Genomic DNA, 20867 nt, shown 5'->3' with positions numbered 1-20867 from the left:
TGGATTGTTTTTTTGAAGTGTAGTCACTAGGCAAATGCAACAGCAAACACACACACACACACACACACACACACAAAAACAAAATAGCATTTGCATTTATCTTAACCTATTTAAGGATTTTTGATCAGTTTTTCCTTGTGGAAAGGATTTGGGAATTGTGTTAAAAGTGTTATGTTTTGAAACAAAGTAAATTTGCACAGGTTTTTAAAAAAACAGCCACAGGCTACAGGAATTGAAGGTATGTATTAAAGCCAGATGAGCTTGTTTATTTCAAACTGATACAATGTGTCTATTGTCTGATCCTAACCTCATTAGTCAGGATCACAGGGAACATTAAGCAATTCTTTATCTCATCTCAGATTTCAAACAAATATTCACAACCTACAATCACCATATCCAAGTTTCTTTGGGCGTGCAGTCTACTTCTGTAGGCACCAGACTATTGACTGGCCTGTGACAGTTTGCTTTCGTCTCTTCCCTGAGCTCAAACCGCTTCTGGAAGTGGCCAGCACCACTGTACTCGAGAATATCCAAGGCACACCTGAAACTTTTAACACTGGGTTTCCCACATTTGAATTTTTATTACATTCAGACATGGTTGCATACATTTTAACAAATACACATTGCTCAAAAGCAAAATTTGAACTAGTATTGGGCTTCCTTGTTTTATTGTACAACTTCTATATCAAAAAACTTTACAAACTATCCTTATCTATATTAGAAAGGTCTCTAAAAAGATATCTATTAGTGGTTCATGTAGCAATTGCGGTCTGGGTCCATTTTAACACTTTAATTTGTTCAGGATCATTTTTTTTTTTAAATACAAGGGTGTACTTTTGTGCTTCGGATTTTCAAGCCTGTGCCCCGACTCCCCAAATTGTTCAGCTTACCCATGCAGACCATGAAAGTTATAAGTTTGATTCCCAATCTGTGCTGCTTTAGTTCAGGATTGTCCAAACTACAGCTTGTGGGTCACATGTAATGGCAATCTGCCCCTCCGAAGGCCAGGCAACTCAGTCCTATTTCCATATATAATTCTTATTTGCCGATTTGTCCTGGTGAATTTTGTGGGCCTGGAGGTTTGGAAAAAGCCATTTTTAGCAATGTTGCCTCACTGGTGGACAAGTCCTAAATCAGAAAACCAAAATCAGCTAGTATCAATACGGTTATGACAGATATATAATTGGAGGATTTAAACTCTGCTCCTAAGCCTCCATGACTTTTACCCATGCAACTCATGAACACAAAAAGCTCAGTAGGGGCACTACAACTACCCTCAGTACCACTGGCTTAGGGGGAAAAAAAGGGGAGGAAAAAAAAAGTTATTCACCATACTATCCAATCCCTGCTAGAGGCTCCTGCCATGCATGTGCACAGTAAGGACAGGATCAGGAATATTAGCGTTGTCCCCAACAAAACTGCCCAACACCACACACCATTTGGAGCATGGCACTAGAGGATGACCACTGCCCCTTGGAACTGTACGAGCAAGGGGTCATTGCAATATAAAAATCAATCAGTAGTTTACTTTGTTTTTTTCAGTTACATAACCCATAACACACATGAACCAAACACTGTACATACAAGATCAACTTTATTGGGATTAATCCAAAATACAAAGAAAATCGCCAGTTTCCAGAAAGTAAAACAATGCACACAAAAAATTAAGCAATTTATTGCAGAGATGTCACAGTTCCTTAACCCTCCCTTCCTCTAACAATTTTATAACAGCGATCGCCCCAAATGTTGCAGATTGTTCAGAATAGAGTAAAATACAGCGTGTTGCAAGAACATGTACATTGTGTGGAACGTTATTTACATTAAATTACTGTCATGAGGTTAGCAGGTTCCTCCCGTCTGCTGCTGGAATACATCAATGGTGTCTTCGTCTTCCATTTCCAACTGCAAGAGGGGGCAAAAAAAAATTATTTTCCTATACATTTCTACAGTTATGTACCAATCTTCCAGTGCCGTACCTGGTACACGAATGTCCACTGATAAAACCCGACTCGCCTTTTGTTGCCAAGATTGATACCCCTCTCCACACCCCCCCCCCAAACCTGTGTCAAAATATTCATCTGACATGTAAAGTATAACCATCTCATCTATCTGTACGCATGTTATGTCCAAATGCTATTTTAGGTAGCGAGAGTGAGAGAAAAAAGTGCAAGTTGGTGAGCAACATAGAAGACTTAAATTTTCACTGGTTCTGGACGAAGAGAATGCAGACCAGAAGGCAGCAGTCGGCAACATTCTACACATTACTGTCCTGTGCGACAACCTAAAAACATTGAGATCTCTCTACAGGCAAGAATTTTAAGTTTATTGTTGAACATTTAGAATCAAATATAAAGAATGACTAAGAAAGCAATAAAGAAAGGAAAGATAAGATTACGAAAGTAAACGTGCGCAAAACATAAAAACAGATAGTAAAAGCTTTTACAGATATATAAAACCGAAAAGTGTGACTAAAGTAAATGTTGGTCCCTTAGAAGATGAGAAGGGGGATTTAATAATGGGAAATGTGGAAATGGCTGAGACCTTAAACAATTATTTTGCTTCGGTCTTCACAGTGGAAGACACAAAAACCATGCTAAAAATTGCTGGTCACGGGAATGTGGGAAGGGAGGACCTTGAGACAATTACTATCACTAGGGGGATAGTGCTGGACAGGCTAATGGGACTCAAGGTAGACAAGTCCCTTGGTCCTGATGAAATGCATCCCAGGGTATTAAAAGAGATGGCGGAAGTTATAGCAGATGCATTTGTAATAATCTACCAAAATTCTCTGGACTCTGGAGAGGTACCAGCAGATTGGAAAGCAGCTAATGTAACGCCTCTGTTTAAAAAAGGGGGCAGACAAAAGGCAAGTAATTATAGGCCGGTTAGTTTAACATCTGTAGTGGGGAAAATGCTTGAAGCTATCATTAAGGAAGAAATAGCGGGACATCTAGATAGGAATAGTGCAATCAAGCAGACGCAGCATGGATTCATGAAGGGGAAATCATGTTTAACTAATTTACTGGAATTCTTTGAGGATATAACGAGCATGGTGGATAGAGGTGTACCGATGGATGTGGTGTATTTAGATTTCCAAAAGGCATTCGATAAGGTGCCACACAAAATGTTACTGCAGAAGATAAAGGTACGCGGAGTCAGAGGAAATGTATTAGCATGGATAGAGAATTGGCTGGCTAACAGAAAGCAGAGAGTCGGGATAAATGAGTCCTTTTCGGGTTGGAAATCGGTGGTTAGTGGTGTGCCACAGGGATCGGTGCTGGGACCACAACTGTTTACAATATACATAGATGACCTGGAAGAGGGGACAGAGTGTAGTGTAACAAAATTTGCAGATGACACAAAGATTAGTGGGAAAGCAGGTTGTGTAGATGACAGAGAGGCTGCAAAGAGATTTAGATAGGTTAAGTGAATGGGCTAAGGTTTGGCAGATGGAATACAATGTCGGAAAGTGTGAGGTTATCCACCTTGGGGAAAAAAAAAAAAACAGTAAAAGGGAATATTATTTGAATGGGGAGAAATTACAACATGCTGCGGTGCAGAGGGAACTGGGGGTTCTTGTGCATGAAACTCTTTTTGGATCCAAAAAGTTAGTTTGCAGGTGCAGCAGGTAATCAGGAAGGCGAATGGAATGATGGCCTTCATTGCGAGAGGGATGGAGTACAAAAGCAGGGAGATCCTGCTGCAACTGTATAGGGTATTGGTGAGGCCGCACCTGGAGTACTGCGTGCCGTTTTGGTCACCTTACTTAAGGAAGGATATACTAGCTTTGGAGGGGGTACAGAGACGATTCACTAGGCTGATTCCGGAGATGAGGGGGTTACCTTATGATGATAGATGGAGTAGACTGGGTCTTTACTCGGAGTTCAGACTGATGAGGGGTGATCTTACAGAAACATTAAAAATAATGAAAGGGATAGACAAGACAGAGACAGAGAGGTTGTTTCCACTGGTCGGGGAGACTAGAACTAGGGGGCACAGCCTCAAAATACGGGGGAGCCAATTTAAAACAGAGTTGAGAAGGAATTGCTTCTCCCAGAGGGTTGTGAATCTGTGGAATTCTCTGCCCAAGGAAGCAGTTGAGGCTAGTTCATTGAATGTATTCAAATCACAGATAGATAGATTTTTAACCAATAAGGGAATTGAGGGTTACGGGGAGCGGGCGGGTAAGTGGAGCTGAGTCCACAGCCAGATCAGCCATGATCTTGTTGAATTGCGGAGCAGGCTCGAGGGGCTAGATGGCCTACTCCTGTTCCTAATTCTTATGTTCTTATGTTCTATTCCAATGATTCTGTACCATCTGGCACAATGCGACTTTCAATCCAAGAAAGGTTACTCACCATAGCCGGTGTATCAGTTTCGTTTATCGGCTGCCCATCAAAACGAAACCGGATCTGTCTGATCTGCAAGCCCTGTGCAAGCAGAAAAATATATTTAGTATAAGAATGAGAAATTACAGTAGGCTGGCACTTGCCAATCCATATTTTATGTGGCTACAAGTGGTGCAACAAGTTATCATCCTTTCACTTCTGTAACCTAGGTCTGATACACCCCAGACTGATGGCATGAACCTCTCCCCTCTCTGCTGGCTGTAAAGGTCTTGGTGATTTGTGTTTGGACACAGCCAGTTTTAGCAGCTGCAGTTCTCACAGAAAAAAGCAAAGGGCCATTTGACCCATGAAAGAATGTGTCCCTGTAGTTTTGTAACTCTCCGAGCCTTTCACAACTGTTTTGAATCCCTCAAGTTCATCTCCACCACCGTACTCAGATCATTCTAAGCAAAATAGTTCTTCTGGTATCGGTTCTAAATTTATCTTTATAACCTCTATTTTTATTATCTTACCTTATTTTAAAACAATTATTCAAAATGTACTCATCTAAAGCCATTTAATATTTCTATACTTCAAGTAGTTCCCATCTTAACGGTTACATTTCAGAGATTTCAGCTTTTTAAAAACTAATATGATGAGTTTCTCTAGATACTATTCCTTGTGCTTAATACAAAAGCTAGTTCCCATAGGTAAGCCCATGCTTCCTATGAGCTAAAACCAGACCTGCGTGCAAAGTAATGCAGGATAACTTGGCAATGAACAAACAGACCCATTTATTCTCTTGATTTACACAATTTCCAATACATTCTTCAGACGATGAATAACTCGTGCCAGAACTTTCATAAGATTAGCACCTATTGTGCTTGGTCAAAACAATCACTGACTGGTGCGTCATGTGTCAGATTCTTGTATTCATAAAAACCGTTAATATAAGTCCGAAAATTGTGGCCTCTCCGGGCGTGTATGATATGTGCACGCGCCGAAAACTGGCATTTGTGATGTCAACCGTCCGACAGATCGCACGCATCCCTGGGAGGACATTCGCGGGGCAGAGATTTGGGCTATTTGCCCAACTCCTGCCCAGCAAATGTCCTTCAAACTCTTAAGCCTGATAAAAGCATGCATATAGTCTACTTTTACCAGCGTAAGAATTTTAAAACATAAAAATTAGTGATATTTAATTTTTCTATTAAAAAGCCTGTCCATTAAGGTACGTTTATTTTTAACCCTATTAAAACTTTTTAAAAAAATGTTTTAAAAAATTCTAAAACATTTAATTTAATTAAATTTCAATGAATTGTAAATATGTGAGGTGTTTTTTTTTTTTAAATTTATTGTGTTGTGTTTGTGGGGTATTATCATTGATAATAATGGGAACTTGTACAAAGGGAGATTCCATTATCAATGAGAAATCTCCTGTTCATTGGTGGTCTAGGCCCACGTGATCCCAGGTTACGCTTGCGTTCCTGGGATGTGTAAACTCATACGCTGGACTGCGCATCTAGGCCTGGGACCATAAGTATACGTTCCTCCAGGGACAAAAAATTTGGTTGGCGTCCTTCTGCAATTTTGTCTTTGAAAAGTTAGTCTGAGAAATATTTTACTCAAGCATTGGATATTAAGCTCCATTACATGCATAAAACATACCATTCACCACTTACAGCTTTGATAAATCACGTCTGTATTAGGGCTATCCCCATCGTTATTAATTGTCTATTAATAGTTTCTAGCATTTGAACATAGTCACCTTCAAACTCCAGTAACCTTGTTAAAATCTCTCCCAACACAAAACAGTTCCAACAAGTCATAAATGACATTCTCATTGATCATAGTGCTTTATCCCTCCTTATTCCCTCTGCAACATTCAACAGTTGATGATGGCATCTTATTATTCCAAAATATCTCCTTGTGTGTCTAACTCCCTGGGACTCCTTTCCAATGGGTCCATTCCAACCAAATGAAGCCAGAATAGCTCCGGCATAATCCTCCGTTTCGTCCTCCATGTCTCGGGAGTCACCCAAAGATCTATCCTGGGCATCTCTTCAACCTGTTCATTTGTCCTTCCTATGTGCAGTGCTTTACACTTACCCCATTAAATTTCATCTGCTATGGTTTTTCCTACCACTCACCAATTTTTCAGTTGCTTCCTCCGAATCCACTGCCCTTCTTAATTATAATCTGCATTGAGTTTCTGAATCTAAGACATTGATGTAAATTAGAAACAGTAGAAGTAACACCAATCCCTCAAGGACTCTACTCAATATACTCCTCCCCCCCCACATTTTGGTCTCCTCTAACAAGTACCGTTTGCTTTCTAATGGTCAGCTAATTTATTATCCATTCCCAAAACTTTCCTAAACCCTCAGTTTTACACATAGAAGCCTTTCATGTAGAATATTGTCATGTTTTGAAATTCTAGGTACAACATAGTGTTTTCCACAATCCACTTGGGTTATCACTTCCTCAGAAGAGTCAAGGTGGTTAGTCAGGCACAATCTTCCACTTCTGAATCCATACGGAGTGTTTGCCAGATTAATATTGCTTACATCATCTTTCAATTTTTATTTTACATGTATGTATCTTTTCCAACACTTATTTACTGTATTCACCTTAACATGAAATATGTGGTCTGACCAATACATACATTCTATTGCTGACTATATATTCCAGCATTTTCCAAGTACAAATATCAATTGTTTCACTATACTGTTCATACATTGCCATGTCATTACTCCTCCCAGATCCCTTTGTTAAGTGTTGTATTTGTGTCACATTATTTTGTCTAATTTCTAACACTTTGCATTAATAAGTGGTAAATTTACCTTCTATTCAACCACTTGAATAGATACGGTTTTATTGTTCTCCCCATTTTGATTGCTTCAGAATACAAGTACTACAATTTATGTAAATGAAATATATGCAACCACTAACCCTTGAAGAAACTCCATTCAATACCTTCTCCAGTTCAACAAAGCATCCGTCACTAATCTGTTCCATAACCTTTACCCAATGTATCTAGTCCCACACTCAATCCTAGATTTCTATGGCATTTTGCTTAATCACACCAAAAGTGCTCGGACAGTACAAGTAAACTCATTTTTTTTTAAATTCATTTACAGGACGTGGGCGTTGCAGGCAAGGCCAGCATTTATTGCCCTCAAGAAGGTGGTAGTGAGCCGCCTTCTAATAATGGAGTGGCTTGCTAGTCCATTTCAAAGATCAATTAAGAGTTAACCATATTGTTGTGGATCTGGAGTTACAAATAGGGCAGAATGGGCAAGGCCAGCAGGTTTCCTTCCCTAAAAGGACATCAGTGAACAGATGGGTTTTTACGGCAATCTGGTAGTTTCACGGTCACCATTACTGATGCTAGCTTTTTTTTTTTAATTCCAGATTTAAAAAATGTAATTAACTGAATTTAAATTTCCCAGCTGCTGTGATGATATCTCTCCAGATCTAGTCCAGGCCTCTGGATTACTAGTCCAGTAACATAACCACTATACTACCGTTTTCCAATTCAAATAGACGAATGTCGTCCAAGCCTTGGAGGTTTATCAAGCACCATCTGCCCTTCTAAAACTATATTCCCCATTTCCAGCCCATCGGTTAGAATTATTTCTATTACTTTGTCTGTTATGGAAGTTAATAGGCCTGCCATACCCTGGATCCAAGTCATCTCCCTTAAACGTATGCATTTCCTTTTCCTAATTCTAATGATAACCATGGCCCTAGAACATCACTTGATCTCTCAACGTATATACCATTACATCGAATGCATTGATCTTGATTTTAACTTGTCTGGTACGGGCCACATAAACTTCAATCCTCTACCAAAATTCCCTGGATTCTGGGGCAGTCCCAGCAGATTGGAAAACCACAAATCCAACACCCCTATTTAAAAAAGGATGCAGACAAAAAGCAGGAAACTATAGACCAGTTAGCCTAAGGTGTAATTGGGAAAATGCTGGAGTCCATTATTAAGGAAGCAGCAGTGGGACATTTGGAAAAGCATGATTCAACCAAGCAGAGTCAGCACGGTTTTATGAAAGGGAAATCATGTTTGACAAATTTACTAGAGTTCTTTGAGGATGTAACGAGCAGGGTGGGATAAGGGGGAACCAGTGGATCTGGTGTATTTGGATTTCTAGAAGGCATTCGATAAGGTGCCACATAAAAGCTCATGGGGTTGGGGTAATATATTAGCATGGATAGAGGATTGGCTAACTAACAGAGAACAGAGAGTCGGGATAAATGGGTCATTTTCCGGTTGGCAAACAGTAACTAATGGGGTGCTGCAGGGATCGGTGCTGGGTCCTCAACTATTTACAATCTATATTAATAATTTGGATGAAGGGACCAAGTGTAATGTAGCCAAGTTTGCTGATGATACAAAGATGGGTGGGAAAGCAAATTGTGAGGACACAAATAATCTGCAAAGGGATATAGATAGGTTGAGTGGGCAAAATTGGCAGATGAAGTATAATGTGGGAAAATGTGAGATTATCTACTTTGGCAGAAATAATAGAAAAGCAAATTATAATTTAAATGGAGAAAAATTGCAAAGTGCTGCAGTACAGAGGCCTTGGGGTCCTTGTGCATGAAACACAAAAAGTTAGTGTGTAGGTACAGCAAGTAATCAGGAAGGCAAATGGAATGTTGGTATTCATTGCAAGGGGGATAGAGTATAAAAGCAGAGAAATCCTGCTACAACTGTACAGGGTATTGGTGAGGCCACACCTGGAAACTGCACAGTTTTGGTCTCTGTATTTAAGGAAGGATATACTTGCATTGGAGGCTGTTCAGAGAAGGTTCACTAGGTTGATTCTGGAGATGAGGGTTGACTTATGAAGATAGGTTGAGCCTATACTCATTGGAGTTCAGAAGAATGAGAGGTGATCTTATTGAAATGTAAGATAATGAGGGGCTCGACAAGGTGGATGACGAGAGGATATTTCCACTCACAGGGGAAACTAAAACTAGGGGGCATAGTCTCAGAATAAGGGGCTGCCCATTTAAAACTAAGAGGAGGAATTTCTTCTCTGAGGGTTGTTAATCTATGGAATTCTCTGCCCCAGAGAGCTGTGGAGATTGGCCATTGAATATATTCAAAGGCAGAGATAGACAGATTTTTGAGCGATGAGAGTAAAAGGTAATGGGGAGCAGGCAGAGAAGTGGAGCTGAGTCCATGATCAGATCAGCCATGATCTTACTGAATGGCGGAGCAGGCTCGAGGGGCCAAATGGCCTACTCCTGCTCCTATTTCTTATGTTAAGATATGTGATGCACTGTAAAAAATGGAAACAGTAATTTCTCACCCTTGTTACGAAGTATTTTCTGGAGTATTTTGTATTTTGAGTCTTTGCTCTTCCAATTTTCTCTGATCCTCCAAGTATGGTACTGGAAGATTCCTTTATTATTGTATGGCTTTGATAGCAATGCTCATCTTCAGAGCCACTTTGCACCTCAAGCTACATATTCTATGTCCTATACATATAATATGTCCCAAAAAGTTAGTTTGCAGGTGCAGCAGGTAATCAGGAAGGCGAATGGAATGATGGCCTTCATTGCGAGAGGGATGGAGTACAAAAGCAGGGAGGTCCTGATGCAACTGTATAAGGTATTGGTAAGGCCGCACCTGGAGTACTGCGTGCAGTTTTGGTCACCTTACTTAATGAAGGATATACTAGCTTTGGAGGGGGTAGAGACGATTCACTAGGCTGATTCCGGAGATGAGGGGGTTACCTTATGATGATAGATGGAGTAGACTGGGTCTTTACTCGTTGGAGTTCAGAAGGATGAGGGGTGATCTTATAGAAACATTTAAAATAATGAAAGGGATAGACAAGATAGAGGCAGAGAGGTTGTTTCCACTGGTCGGGGAGGCTAGAACTAGGGGACACAGCCTCAAAATACGGGGGAGCCAATTTAAAACCAAGTTGAGAAGGAATTTCTTCTCCCAGAGGGTTGTGAATCTGTGGAAGCCTAAGGAAGCAGTTGAGGCTAGCTCATTGAATGTATTCAAATCACAGAGATAGATTTTTAACCAATAAGGGAATTAAAGGTTATGGGGAGCGGGCGGGTAAGTGGAGCTGAGTCCACGGCCAGATCAGCCATGATCTTTTTGAATGGCGGAGCAGGCTCGAGGGGCTAGATGGCCTACTCCTGTTCCTAATTCTTATGTACATCATCTAATGTTCAGCCCTTTCTCTCTTCCTAGTGTTTTTTCTAATTTGAATTGCCTTTCATTCATTTTAATAATGTTTACTGCACTAGTTTCTCATTTATCCAGCATGTTCAATATTATTTTAAAAGCATTCCATTTATCTTAAACGGAGTAATCGTCAGGAATAGTTCCAGTTAATGTCTTCCCCATTCCTTTATAACTTGCCCGTCATACTTTTGTCAGTAACTGCCATTACTGATTTCCTGATTATCTGAAATGGAATGATGCTATGGCCACTAATTCCTATCTATCCAAATTATGAATGTTAAGAAGAATCAGGTCAAGATATATTTTACCTAGACCCCATGTGTGATCAGAAAAGCAATCACATACTATGTTTAAAAATTGCTTTTGAGTATTCACAGTTTATGTTGGGTTAATTGAAGTCACCCAGGTTTCTCTCACCACTGTTAGTATCTGCTCCTCTTATTTAATTATATCTCCTTTACTGAACCCTGGTGGCTTATAATAGATCGCCATTAACCCTCTCCTACACTTGCTCTACAGTTCAATTCTAGGTCCCAGGGTATCAATTCAGCCCTCTTTACATCCAAATTAACATTTTAAGTCCTCCTCCTTTGCTATCATTGCTGTATTTTATAATAGTGAATGCACACAATTTTTTGAATATTAAGGGAATCAAGGAATATGGGGATAGTGGAGTTGAGGTAGATCAGCCACGATCTTATTGAATGGCAGAGCAGGTTTGAGGGGACGAATGGTCATTCCTACTCCTAATTCTTATGTTCACACCCATCTTTTGAAGTGAACTGTTTTAGTAATACATGTAACATTCCAACTCAAGCACCTATTTTGAATGCTTAAAGCATTCAAGCACAGGTGTTCGCTTGGTTCAACTAGTAGCTTTCACCACTAGTCAGAAGGTTCTAGGTTCAAAACTACTCCAGGATTTGAACATGGACGTTAAAGATCCTATAGCATTCTTAAGGAGTTTTCTCCTCGTGTTCCTCAAACAAAAACAATTAAATCTTACATGTGGCTTAATCTGGTTTTCATTCCTTCAGCAGAAATATCTACTAATTTAGTAGAATGCACTCTAAAGTGAAGTTAGGATTGAGGTACACTGTAGGGCCAAAATAAAGAGCAGTTTATACCTCATTTACTTTAAAAAGATCAGCTTTGATGGTAAGAGTGCCAGAAGCAACACAGTTAAGAGTAAACAAAGCAAAGCCAGTGCCAAAGGCACCAAGGCTTCTCCTGGGAGAGGGCATGTAACACTGAATGTAGTTATGCTACTGGTGGACAATTAGTTTGGGTCTCTATCTAGCTGCAGACAAGCTCATTTATCAACCTACCCACATAGACCAACAAAGTACTCTTCATTGATGGCCTGTACTCTTTACTTAACATTGTAGATCCCGTCAGACTGACAAATAGGAGCTTTTCAAAAAGAATTCAAAGCACAATCAAAAAAAAAAAGAGGGCATTTGGTGAAACACACCAGTATTTCAGTAGGTAAATGCACCATCGAGTGTGGCCTGGAGCCTTACAAGCACAGTGAACCAAAAGTTCAATTTCTGATATCATTATCATAGGCGGTCCCTCAAACGAGGATGACTTGCTTCCACACGAGTTCACAAATGTTTCAATGACGAACCAGCTGTTCCAGTCCTGAACTCCAATTGAGGGGGTGGAAGATGCCTGCGCTTGGATTTAAAAATTTTTTTTTTTTATAAACGTGTGGTGACTGTTGCACACCAGCCACCACACATGCTTGACAGAGCTAGGCCTTTATCCAGTGGCAAGGGTTAACCAGGACGACTGGAGACCTATTCTGCTGCATGGATCTAGTGCACACACATCGCAATGTGGGCTGGCCCATGCTGCGCCTGGGCCCTCGGCCGTTTGGAGCGTGCGACTGAACAACAGCGCTGGTGACCACATCACGTTCCCTGGGCGGGGCCCGAGTAATGCGAGGTAAAGATGGCCAGCTATATTTGAAAAAGAGTTGAGCAGCAAAGTTAATAAGTTTACATTATTGAATATCAAAATTGAAATTTAACTTTTAACCTCAATTATTTGCCCTGATGATACTGCTAATATGCTTAGCTTCTGCAGTCTATAAACATGGGATTCATCTTATTGCTGTGAACCTTATTGTTACACTACGGACATTGTGACGGTCATACAATTTAACATGTCCTCTACCACTTTTTCTATTTTCCTCAATCTGCTCCCTGCAATTTTTGGGATCTCTCTAAATTTACTGCTGAGATACAACAAAGTGAAAATCAGGTTATATTCATACACAGAGTGACAGCCCGGTTATACACACTTACATCATATATGCATTTATCAGACCTCAGCTAGGACAATGCCCTTTCATAGTTCAGCACAACAGTCATGTTTTCTTTTACGACTTGATGAACTAGCTAAACTTAATAACTACCGTATAAATATTCACTTACTGCTATTATTAAATTACTTATTCTAATGCGGTTTAAGTTTGTTTGGCAGTTGAAGCCATGGTCATAATCTAGTGTAGTATTATTACTCTGTCACCATATAAATTTACTTAGATATCTGGGTAAGTGAAAACATTCTGGGACCAAGGGAGCTAGGGAATACCTACAAAACACTGAAGCCAATAATGAAGAAACCGGAAAAACTAAGTCGTTTCTGTGGCAGCCTAAATCAACATTAACAATTGTGCGTGTTTTAAACAATATTTTAATGGAAGATTAATTTACATTGAAGTTCAAAATGAAAACAGAGACGGTCCTCTCCCCTTCCAAATAGAAGTCCACCACTATTTACATTAAACACTTCTACCAATTTCTAGCAGGTCACTAGCAAACTATATCTATAAATCTAAATAAATAAATATATATATATTAATTATGTTTTATAAGTATATATTGTGTTATATATATATATATATTAAAATTATGCTTTGTATAGGTTTTACATATATTTAACTTACGCGTATATACACACAATTTTCTCAATGATGCGTTATATATTTTTTATATATATATATATATATATATCTCTAAATGATGCCTTTTATATTTCTTTTATATATCTCTCGAAATGAATCATTTTATATTTCTTTATATCTCTCTAAATGACGCATTTTATATTTCTTTTATATATCTCTCTAAATGACGCATTTTATATTTCTTTTATATATATATATCTTTAAATGATGCGTTTTATCTTTCTTTTTTCTATGCATCTCTAAATGATGCGTTTTATCATATATATCTCAATGATGCGTTTTATCATATATATATATCTCAATGATGCGTTTTATACACTTACATCATAAAATATATAATTTAGATAAAATATACATGTGCGTGCGTGTATAATATACATGTATCTCAACTAATTTTTTTTGGTGCTACAATATGGTACAAATGAACAGACGCCTTGGACGATCCTCATTGCTAGCTCTGAAGTTGATGAGCAGAGTGGAGATCAAGCATCCACCCCAGGGCGGTAGGGGAGAGAGAAAGGAGGTGGAAAAACAACATCACGTTGGTCTTAGTCTGTTTCACAACAACCGGTACAAAATTGAAAGATTAGCTGGACAGCTCACCAAAGGAACAGCATGACACAGCACAAGAAACTGAAAACATTTCTGTACAATACTTCAAGTTGCTGTTTTGGATAAATACTTGACAAGCTATTAGCACTAGCTGGGCTGTTGGAACAACCGCAGAAGGTTCCAAAGATTTACTGACTACACTCACACATTGCATCATATTAAGACTAACCTGTCGCTCACAGTACGCTTTCATCAGTTTGCTCAGCGGTGTTTGCTTCTTTATCTTGAACTGTACGACCGAACCATCTTGTCCAGCCACCTTCAGGTTAATATGGTCATTCCTGTGGTCATTCCCTTCGCTTTTCACGTTTTCCTAAAGTCAGGGTGAAGAACACGTTTATAGTCAATATCCAGAGCTATGAGAGGCAAGCCACACTGTTCAAATAGGGCTGTTTCAATTAATCAGGAAACCCAAGCTTTCAACCAAAAGAATGACAGAACTGTACACTGGTCTTTGGACAAGCTCCTGTTGTAAATGCAAGTTATATGTATTGCATTAAATATCTTCTTCCAATTGTTTTTGTTCCTGCCAGATAGCCACTATCCAACTTTAGCAAATCTGCAAACCAAAATAAAATTGGATCCTGCACCATACCAGTGCCATACAGGTTTGCCTAGTCACAAGGCGAGTGAAGTTCAGAAAGCAACTCAATCATGGTATATTAGTTCTTGTAAAAAGGTAGATGTTTGGAGCAGGAAAAACACAACACTATCCAGGTCTCTCCAGAAAAAGCCAATTTCATTTTGCACATAATTCAGTGGGCAATTGATCCATTTTCATATAGTTGCTCCCAATTAAGAAAACACCATAAATTTCCTATGTTCCCTGCCACCGTTAAAAATTCTAAAAACTTCCAACTGCTTGAACTCACACAGAACTTGAATTTATATAGCACCTTTAACGAAGTAAAACAGTCCAAGGTGCTTCTTCAATGATTGACACCGAGCCACATAAGGGGTTATTAGGGCTGATGAACAAAAGCTTGGTCAAAGAGATTGGCTTTAAAGGAGGAAATACAGGCAGAGTTGTTTAGGGAGGGAATTCCAGAGCCTAAGGCCTCAGCAGCTGAATGTACAGCCGACAGTGTTTAGCGATTAAAATAGGGGGTGCACAAGAAGGAAGACCTGGAGGAGTGCAGACGTCCAAGTTGTAGGTCGGAGGGTAAAAAGATAGGAAAGGCTAGACCGTGGCGGTATCTGAAAACAAGGATGAGAATTTTAAAATCGGAATAGTGCTTAAATTTGGAGCCAACGTAGGTCAGCGAGCACAGGGTGATGGTTGAACGGGACTTGATGCGAGCTAGGATATGGGCAGCAGTTTTGGATAAGCTGAAGTTTATAGGGGGGGCAGGAGTGCGTTGGAATAGTCAAGTCTAGAGGTAACAAAGGCACGGATGAGGGCACAGGGGCGAAGTCGGGTGATGTTGCAGAGGTGGGAATAGGCGGTCTTAGTGATGGCACCGATAAGTGATTGGAAGCTCATCCTGGGGGAAAATACGACACCAAGGCTGCGAACAGTCTGATTTAGCCAGGGAGAGGAATGGAGTCGGTAACTAGGGAACAGAGTTTGTAGTGGGGACCAAAGGCAATGGTCTCGATCTTCCCAATATTCAGTTGGAGGAAATTTATGCTCATCCAGTACTGGATGTCAGACAAGCAGTCTGACAATTTAGTGACAGTGGAAGGATCGAGAGAAGTGGTGGTGAGTAGTAGAACTGGGTGTCGTTGGCAAACATGTGGAACCTGACGCTTTCATGAGGTTGCCAAGGGGCAGCATGTAGAAATAGAAGGGGGCCAAGGATAAATCCTTGGAGGACACCAGCAGTAACAGAGCAGAAGACCTCATGTGACAAATGTATCAAAATCAATGGGACTTGTGAATCCATATTGCTGCACGAGTGGACAGAGATAAACGAAGATGCAGATTTGTCAAAACCCTTTACTCTTCTGAAGATCCACACAGGGTGCACTGAAGTGTCAATGATGGATAAAAGTCTAAACCTGCAGAATCTAGAAGAACGGAATACAAAACTCCAGTTCTCATTCAAAAGCAAAATATCGTGGATGCTGCTTGGCGCATTGAATGCATCAGCATTTTATTTTTTTATTTCATTACTCATTCATTGCTGGTCTTCTGTTGCTTTACTTTGTTAGTTACAGCAATACATTTTATCTGTCACCAAGCCTGCTTATTTCATCAAACTCATCATTTCACCTTTGCAACTTTGCCTGCTTGTGTCTTACCCCCCACCCATATTTTCATAATCCCTGGACTCAATTCCTCCATCTCCAAACCATCCAAAACTCCAATGCCTGTTTCTTGTCCCAACACTAAGCCCCACTTGCCCATATCCACTGCTAACTTGCACTGTCACCTAATCAAATTTAAAATCCTTGTCCTCATCCTTAAACCTCCAGGCTTGTCCCAAGCTATCTCTGCAACCTGCTCAGGCCCCATGTCCTCTGACTGACTTCGTGTACATTGCTGCCCCCCCCCACCTCTCAACATTCCACTACCAGTGAAGAGTCTTCAGCTATCTCAGCCCTACTCTTTGCATGTTCCTCCCTAAACCTCTATGCCTCTCTCATCACCCTTCAAAGCTATCCTGGGGCTATTTGCCCCAAAATATATAAATGCAAGTTGCTTGTGACAAGGTTTGGAATATTACTTCAAATTAACTGCTCCTTTTGGCAGCAATTACGCCAAGTACACATGAAAGGCAATCATAATTATTTGCTGCCAGGCAGCTTTAATTTGAAATCCCGACAGAAGTCAGTGCCTTTTCCTCCACTTGCCTGCATACTGTTAAACAGAACTTGATATCATTACTCATGCAAGTGAAAACATTTCCCATTCCCAATGGAACACAAAATAGCACAAATGCCTATTTTGACTAGACCGACAAGGACAACACTGTGGCCCCAGTGTCACCTAACAAGAAATAACACAAGTGCCCCTTTAAGGGCACCACTAATATAACATATATATGGTCTAACCAAGCTAATATGTTTTAATAAAGCAACAAAAGACCAGCAATAACTTGACCAATTAAATGCCAATATTATTGGTATTTAGAAGACACTTGATTATTCCAACACACTCCTGGCCAGCCTCCTGCATTCTACCCTCTGTAAACTTGGTCATCCAAAATTCTGTTGCCCGTGTCCAAACTGGCACCAAATCTCATGCGCCCATTACCCGTGCTCGCTGACCGACATTGGCTCCCAGTTAAGCAACATCTCAGTTTAAAGATTCTCATCCTTGTCTTCAAATCCTTCCATGGCCTTGACCGTCCCTAATCTCATCCAGCATCCCCCCCGGAGATATCTGTACTCCTCCAATCCTGGCCTTTTGTGCATCCCCGATTTTAATCGCTCAAGCCTTGGTGGCTATGCCTTTAGCTGCCTAAACCCCAAGCTCTGGAATTCCCTCCCTAAACCTCTCCACCTCTTTACTCCTTCAAGATACACCTTAAAATGTGCCTCTTTAACCAAGCTTTTGGTCATCTGCCCCAATTTCTCCTTATGTGGCTAGGTGTCAAATTCTGTTTTAGAACGCTCCTGTAAAGTGCCTTGGGATATTTTACTATGATAAAGGTGCTATATAAATACAAGTTGTTGGTTGTATAACCTGCAGTGGACACCAGTCATGGAAGGAAATATTAGGATTGTAGTGCTTTTTAATAGAACAAGGTTTTGAATCTGGTCCAAACTGATACAATGGCATTTAAAGGATCAGTTTAATAACCACAAAATGTTAGAAGTCAGCAAGACCGATGGATGATCAGAGAAACTGAAAATTCACACTTGTGGACTATAAGGTAGGTCCTCCTTCTTAGGCAGTCCCCCAGAGTCGAGGATGACAGTGAAGCAGATTTCAATGGTTTATGCTCCAACAACCATCAAGATGAAGATGATTAGGAAGAATAGCAGTGCAGGACAAGATTACTGAGCTTTGGTATGAGGCAATACATCAAGTAGTCAGCTGCACTACACTTTTGGTAGATGTTTATGATACAAGTTACATGTCCAGCATAAGCTGTGTTGAAGCCACATTCTTTGAGGCAAGAGGGGAATCTGGATTGCTTCATTTGTATAATTTCCCCCAAGATAACATTAATTGTTTAGCGCAAGCTAAACACAGTAAATGAAATGTCGATCACAAAGAATGTGAAAACATTACAAATACAAGATGAGCATGACACACAAGTCCAGAAAGTACATTATGGACAATCCTTTCAAGATAAATTGATGTATAAATGTCATTTCATCCAGGTGAAAAGGCTCCCATTCAAAAACCTTTACACTAGGTCTTCTATATCACAAAACTGTTCTAAATATAAGCAAAAAAAAGATAACTACTGCAGAATTACATACATGCACACACCACTCATACAAAAAGTTGTGTTGTCTATGTAAGAGAATTTAAATACTGCAGCAATTTATAATTCATATTTTACATAATATATTAAGGCAGTTTATTCTTCCAAGAGGCCAGAGTCTGGAATGTAGCTTCATACACACGCACACGTTCTTTAGACTTTGTCAAGTTTTTGGAAGACTTAAAATTGGGCTTCGACAAGGAAGAATTAAATTGTAAGTTCTTTTGAATACTAAAAGTTTCTAGATAGAGCAACCACTGCTTCCAGCCACAACTAGTTTGAATTGAATTAAAATTACGTCGGGAGTGAACAACCGCTTCCAAGCAGTTATCAGCATCGTTTTCTGAATTGATGCCTGTATCGAAGTGAATTCTAACTGTCGACATTGAAACATGGGAATAAAATTATCGATAGAAAGAAGATCGCAGAAACATAATGACCGTGTGATGTCGGGTTTGCGGTAAAGATGCTGCTGCAATCGATGTGTTCCGGTCTGTTCGCACGGTTATAGGCTCAACGCCGCTACCAAGAGGGCACTGGCAGCCGGAAGTGAGTGCAACCTCAGCCTGCGGATCCAGCCGCGCAGTTTGGGCCTTCTCCGCACAATCAAAAGACTGCCAAATGCGGCGGGACCCCGATTCCCGACTGGAGCAGGCGGAAGGGCCCTCCTCGCCTTCCCCAACAAAAGGGTCCGCGGGGTGGGGAACACCAGGCACCGGATCCGCCTGCTCCCTCCCCTGTGCAGGCCTCGGATTTGCACGATAGGCCTGACCCGGCCTAAGGGGCCTTTACCCCACCTCCCCCGGGCCGCCCATTGCTTCCTCCTACCCCTTAGTAAACACGGGCCGAGCTAACGAGGCCCGCCGTCAGCACGGCCGACATCACCCAATTCCCAGGCCTCAGCCGTCCGGACGCCGGCTATTCCCCGCCTTGTTGCCGCCGACCAGCGGCCTCCCCTTTGCTTCCCGCCCCACACACGGCGCCGATGCCGCTCCAGCCCTCACCCCCTTGGCTTTATCCTCCGCCATTTCACGGGCTGCGGTCTCAGGCTCTCGAGAGTTTTCTGGCGGGCTCGCGACTCGCTTCCGCTCCTTGTCTCCGTCTCGCGGCCTCCTCGTGTCGCCGCGCGCGCTCAGTCCCAGCCCGCTCGCCCATTGGTCGCCCGCCCGCTCACGTGCTCGAAAACCCATAAAGGATCACGTGGTGCGTGTCGCAACATTCTTGCAGGCCCCACCTCCCTCTCGCCCTTCGGGATCACGTGTTGCGTGGAGCCCTGATCACGTGCCCATTCTTTGGCGCCGCAGCGCTTTGGGCTTTAAAAAAAACTCCCCCTGTAGGGGCGACACCGAGTTGCTCCAGTGTCAGCAGACAGGAACAAAAAGTGTTCTGGGAAGTTCCCCTGTGCACCTGTGTATAGAACAAAGAATAATAACTTCTCTTCGGCGGTCCCTCCAATCGAGGATGACTTGCTTCCACGCCAAAAAGAGATGAGTTCAATGAGTTCACTGAAGGACCTAATATTCCAGATCCCAAACTGCATCTTGAAGGGTGGAAGATGCCTGGCGTGGATTTTTTTAATGTGGGGTGGCCATTGCACACCAGCCACCACACAGGCTTGACAGAGCTAGGTCTTGGTCCAGTGGTAAGGGTTAACCAAGATGACTGGAGACCAGCTCTGCTGCACGGACCTAGTGTGCACACATATCGCAGTGTGGGCTGGCCCTTGCTGCCCCTGGGCCCACGCCTCTTCTGGGCTCCGAACTCATGCCTCTCCTGGGCCCTGATCGCTCTGCAATCTCTCGCCGCTCCTGCGCCCCAACCTCGCCGCTCCTGATGTACCTGCCCACGCTCCAATCGGCGACCTGGATTATGGTGACGTCCAATCCAGTCGCCCTCTTCACTGCCGTCGCCCTCCTGCACCAGCTCATGCAACTCCCTGGAGTGGTACGCTCATTTTAAGGCCCCAACCTGCCGCAGATGTTCCCTTGCAGGTCGAGGCTGTGCTGGATGCCGGGCTGCCTCGCTCGCCGCTCCTTTTAAGGCCGCACCTGCCGCAGGTGTCGGGGCACCGACCTGCGAGGAAACATTTGCGGCAGGTCGGGGCCTTAAAAGGAGCAGCGAGCGTGGCTGCCCGGCATCCAGCGCGGCCCCGACCTGCGAATAATAACACTGTACAGTACCGTGAAATACACAAATAATAATTACATCATATTGTGATTGTGGATATTAACTATCGCCTCTTGTTTTGGGACCATAGCTTACTCTTCTAGCTGCAGTGGTACCAATTAAGAGATAGCATGTGCCTCCTTCGTAAAGGGGCACAACCAATAAAAAAACTA

The 20867-nt window shown here is 41.6% G+C and overlaps 1 protein-coding gene across 1 annotated transcript; it reads right to left on the bottom strand.

Annotated features, from left to right (window-relative positions):
* Positions 1 to 232: 232 nt before the first annotated feature.
* Positions 233 to 19702, bottom strand: LOC139281071 (small ubiquitin-related modifier 3-like). Its single transcript, XM_070900983.1, has 4 exons — positions 19533 to 19702; positions 14316 to 14459; positions 4359 to 4430; positions 233 to 1902 (listed from the first exon to the last, which is right to left on the bottom strand). The coding sequence occupies exons 1-4, from the start codon at positions 19554 to 19556 to the stop codon at positions 1840 to 1842; spliced, it is 303 nt and encodes a 100-aa protein (XP_070757084.1). The 5' UTR covers positions 19557 to 19702; the 3' UTR covers positions 233 to 1839.
* Positions 19703 to 20867: the final 1165 nt, after the last annotated feature.

This window comes from Pristiophorus japonicus, chromosome 15 (genome assembly GCF_044704955.1).
Source record: "Pristiophorus japonicus isolate sPriJap1 chromosome 15, sPriJap1.hap1, whole genome shotgun sequence".
Lineage (NCBI taxonomy): Eukaryota > Metazoa > Chordata > Chondrichthyes > Pristiophoridae > Pristiophorus > Pristiophorus japonicus.
Note: the sequence above shows the minus strand (reverse complement) of the source record. Positions and strands in the feature narration are given on the sequence as shown.

Coding starts and splice junctions, on each gene's coding strand:
- LOC139281071 (XM_070900983.1), bottom strand. CDS start 19,556: ATGGCGGAGGATAAAGCCAAGGGG. Junction 14,460..19,532: donor CGGAGGATAAAGCCAAGGGG/GTGAGGGCTGGA, acceptor CCCTGACTTTAG/GAAAACGTGAAAAGCGAAGG. Junction 1,903..4,358: donor AAACTGATACACCGGCTATG/GTGAGTAACCTT, acceptor CCCCTCTTGCAG/TTGGAAATGGAAGACGAAGA.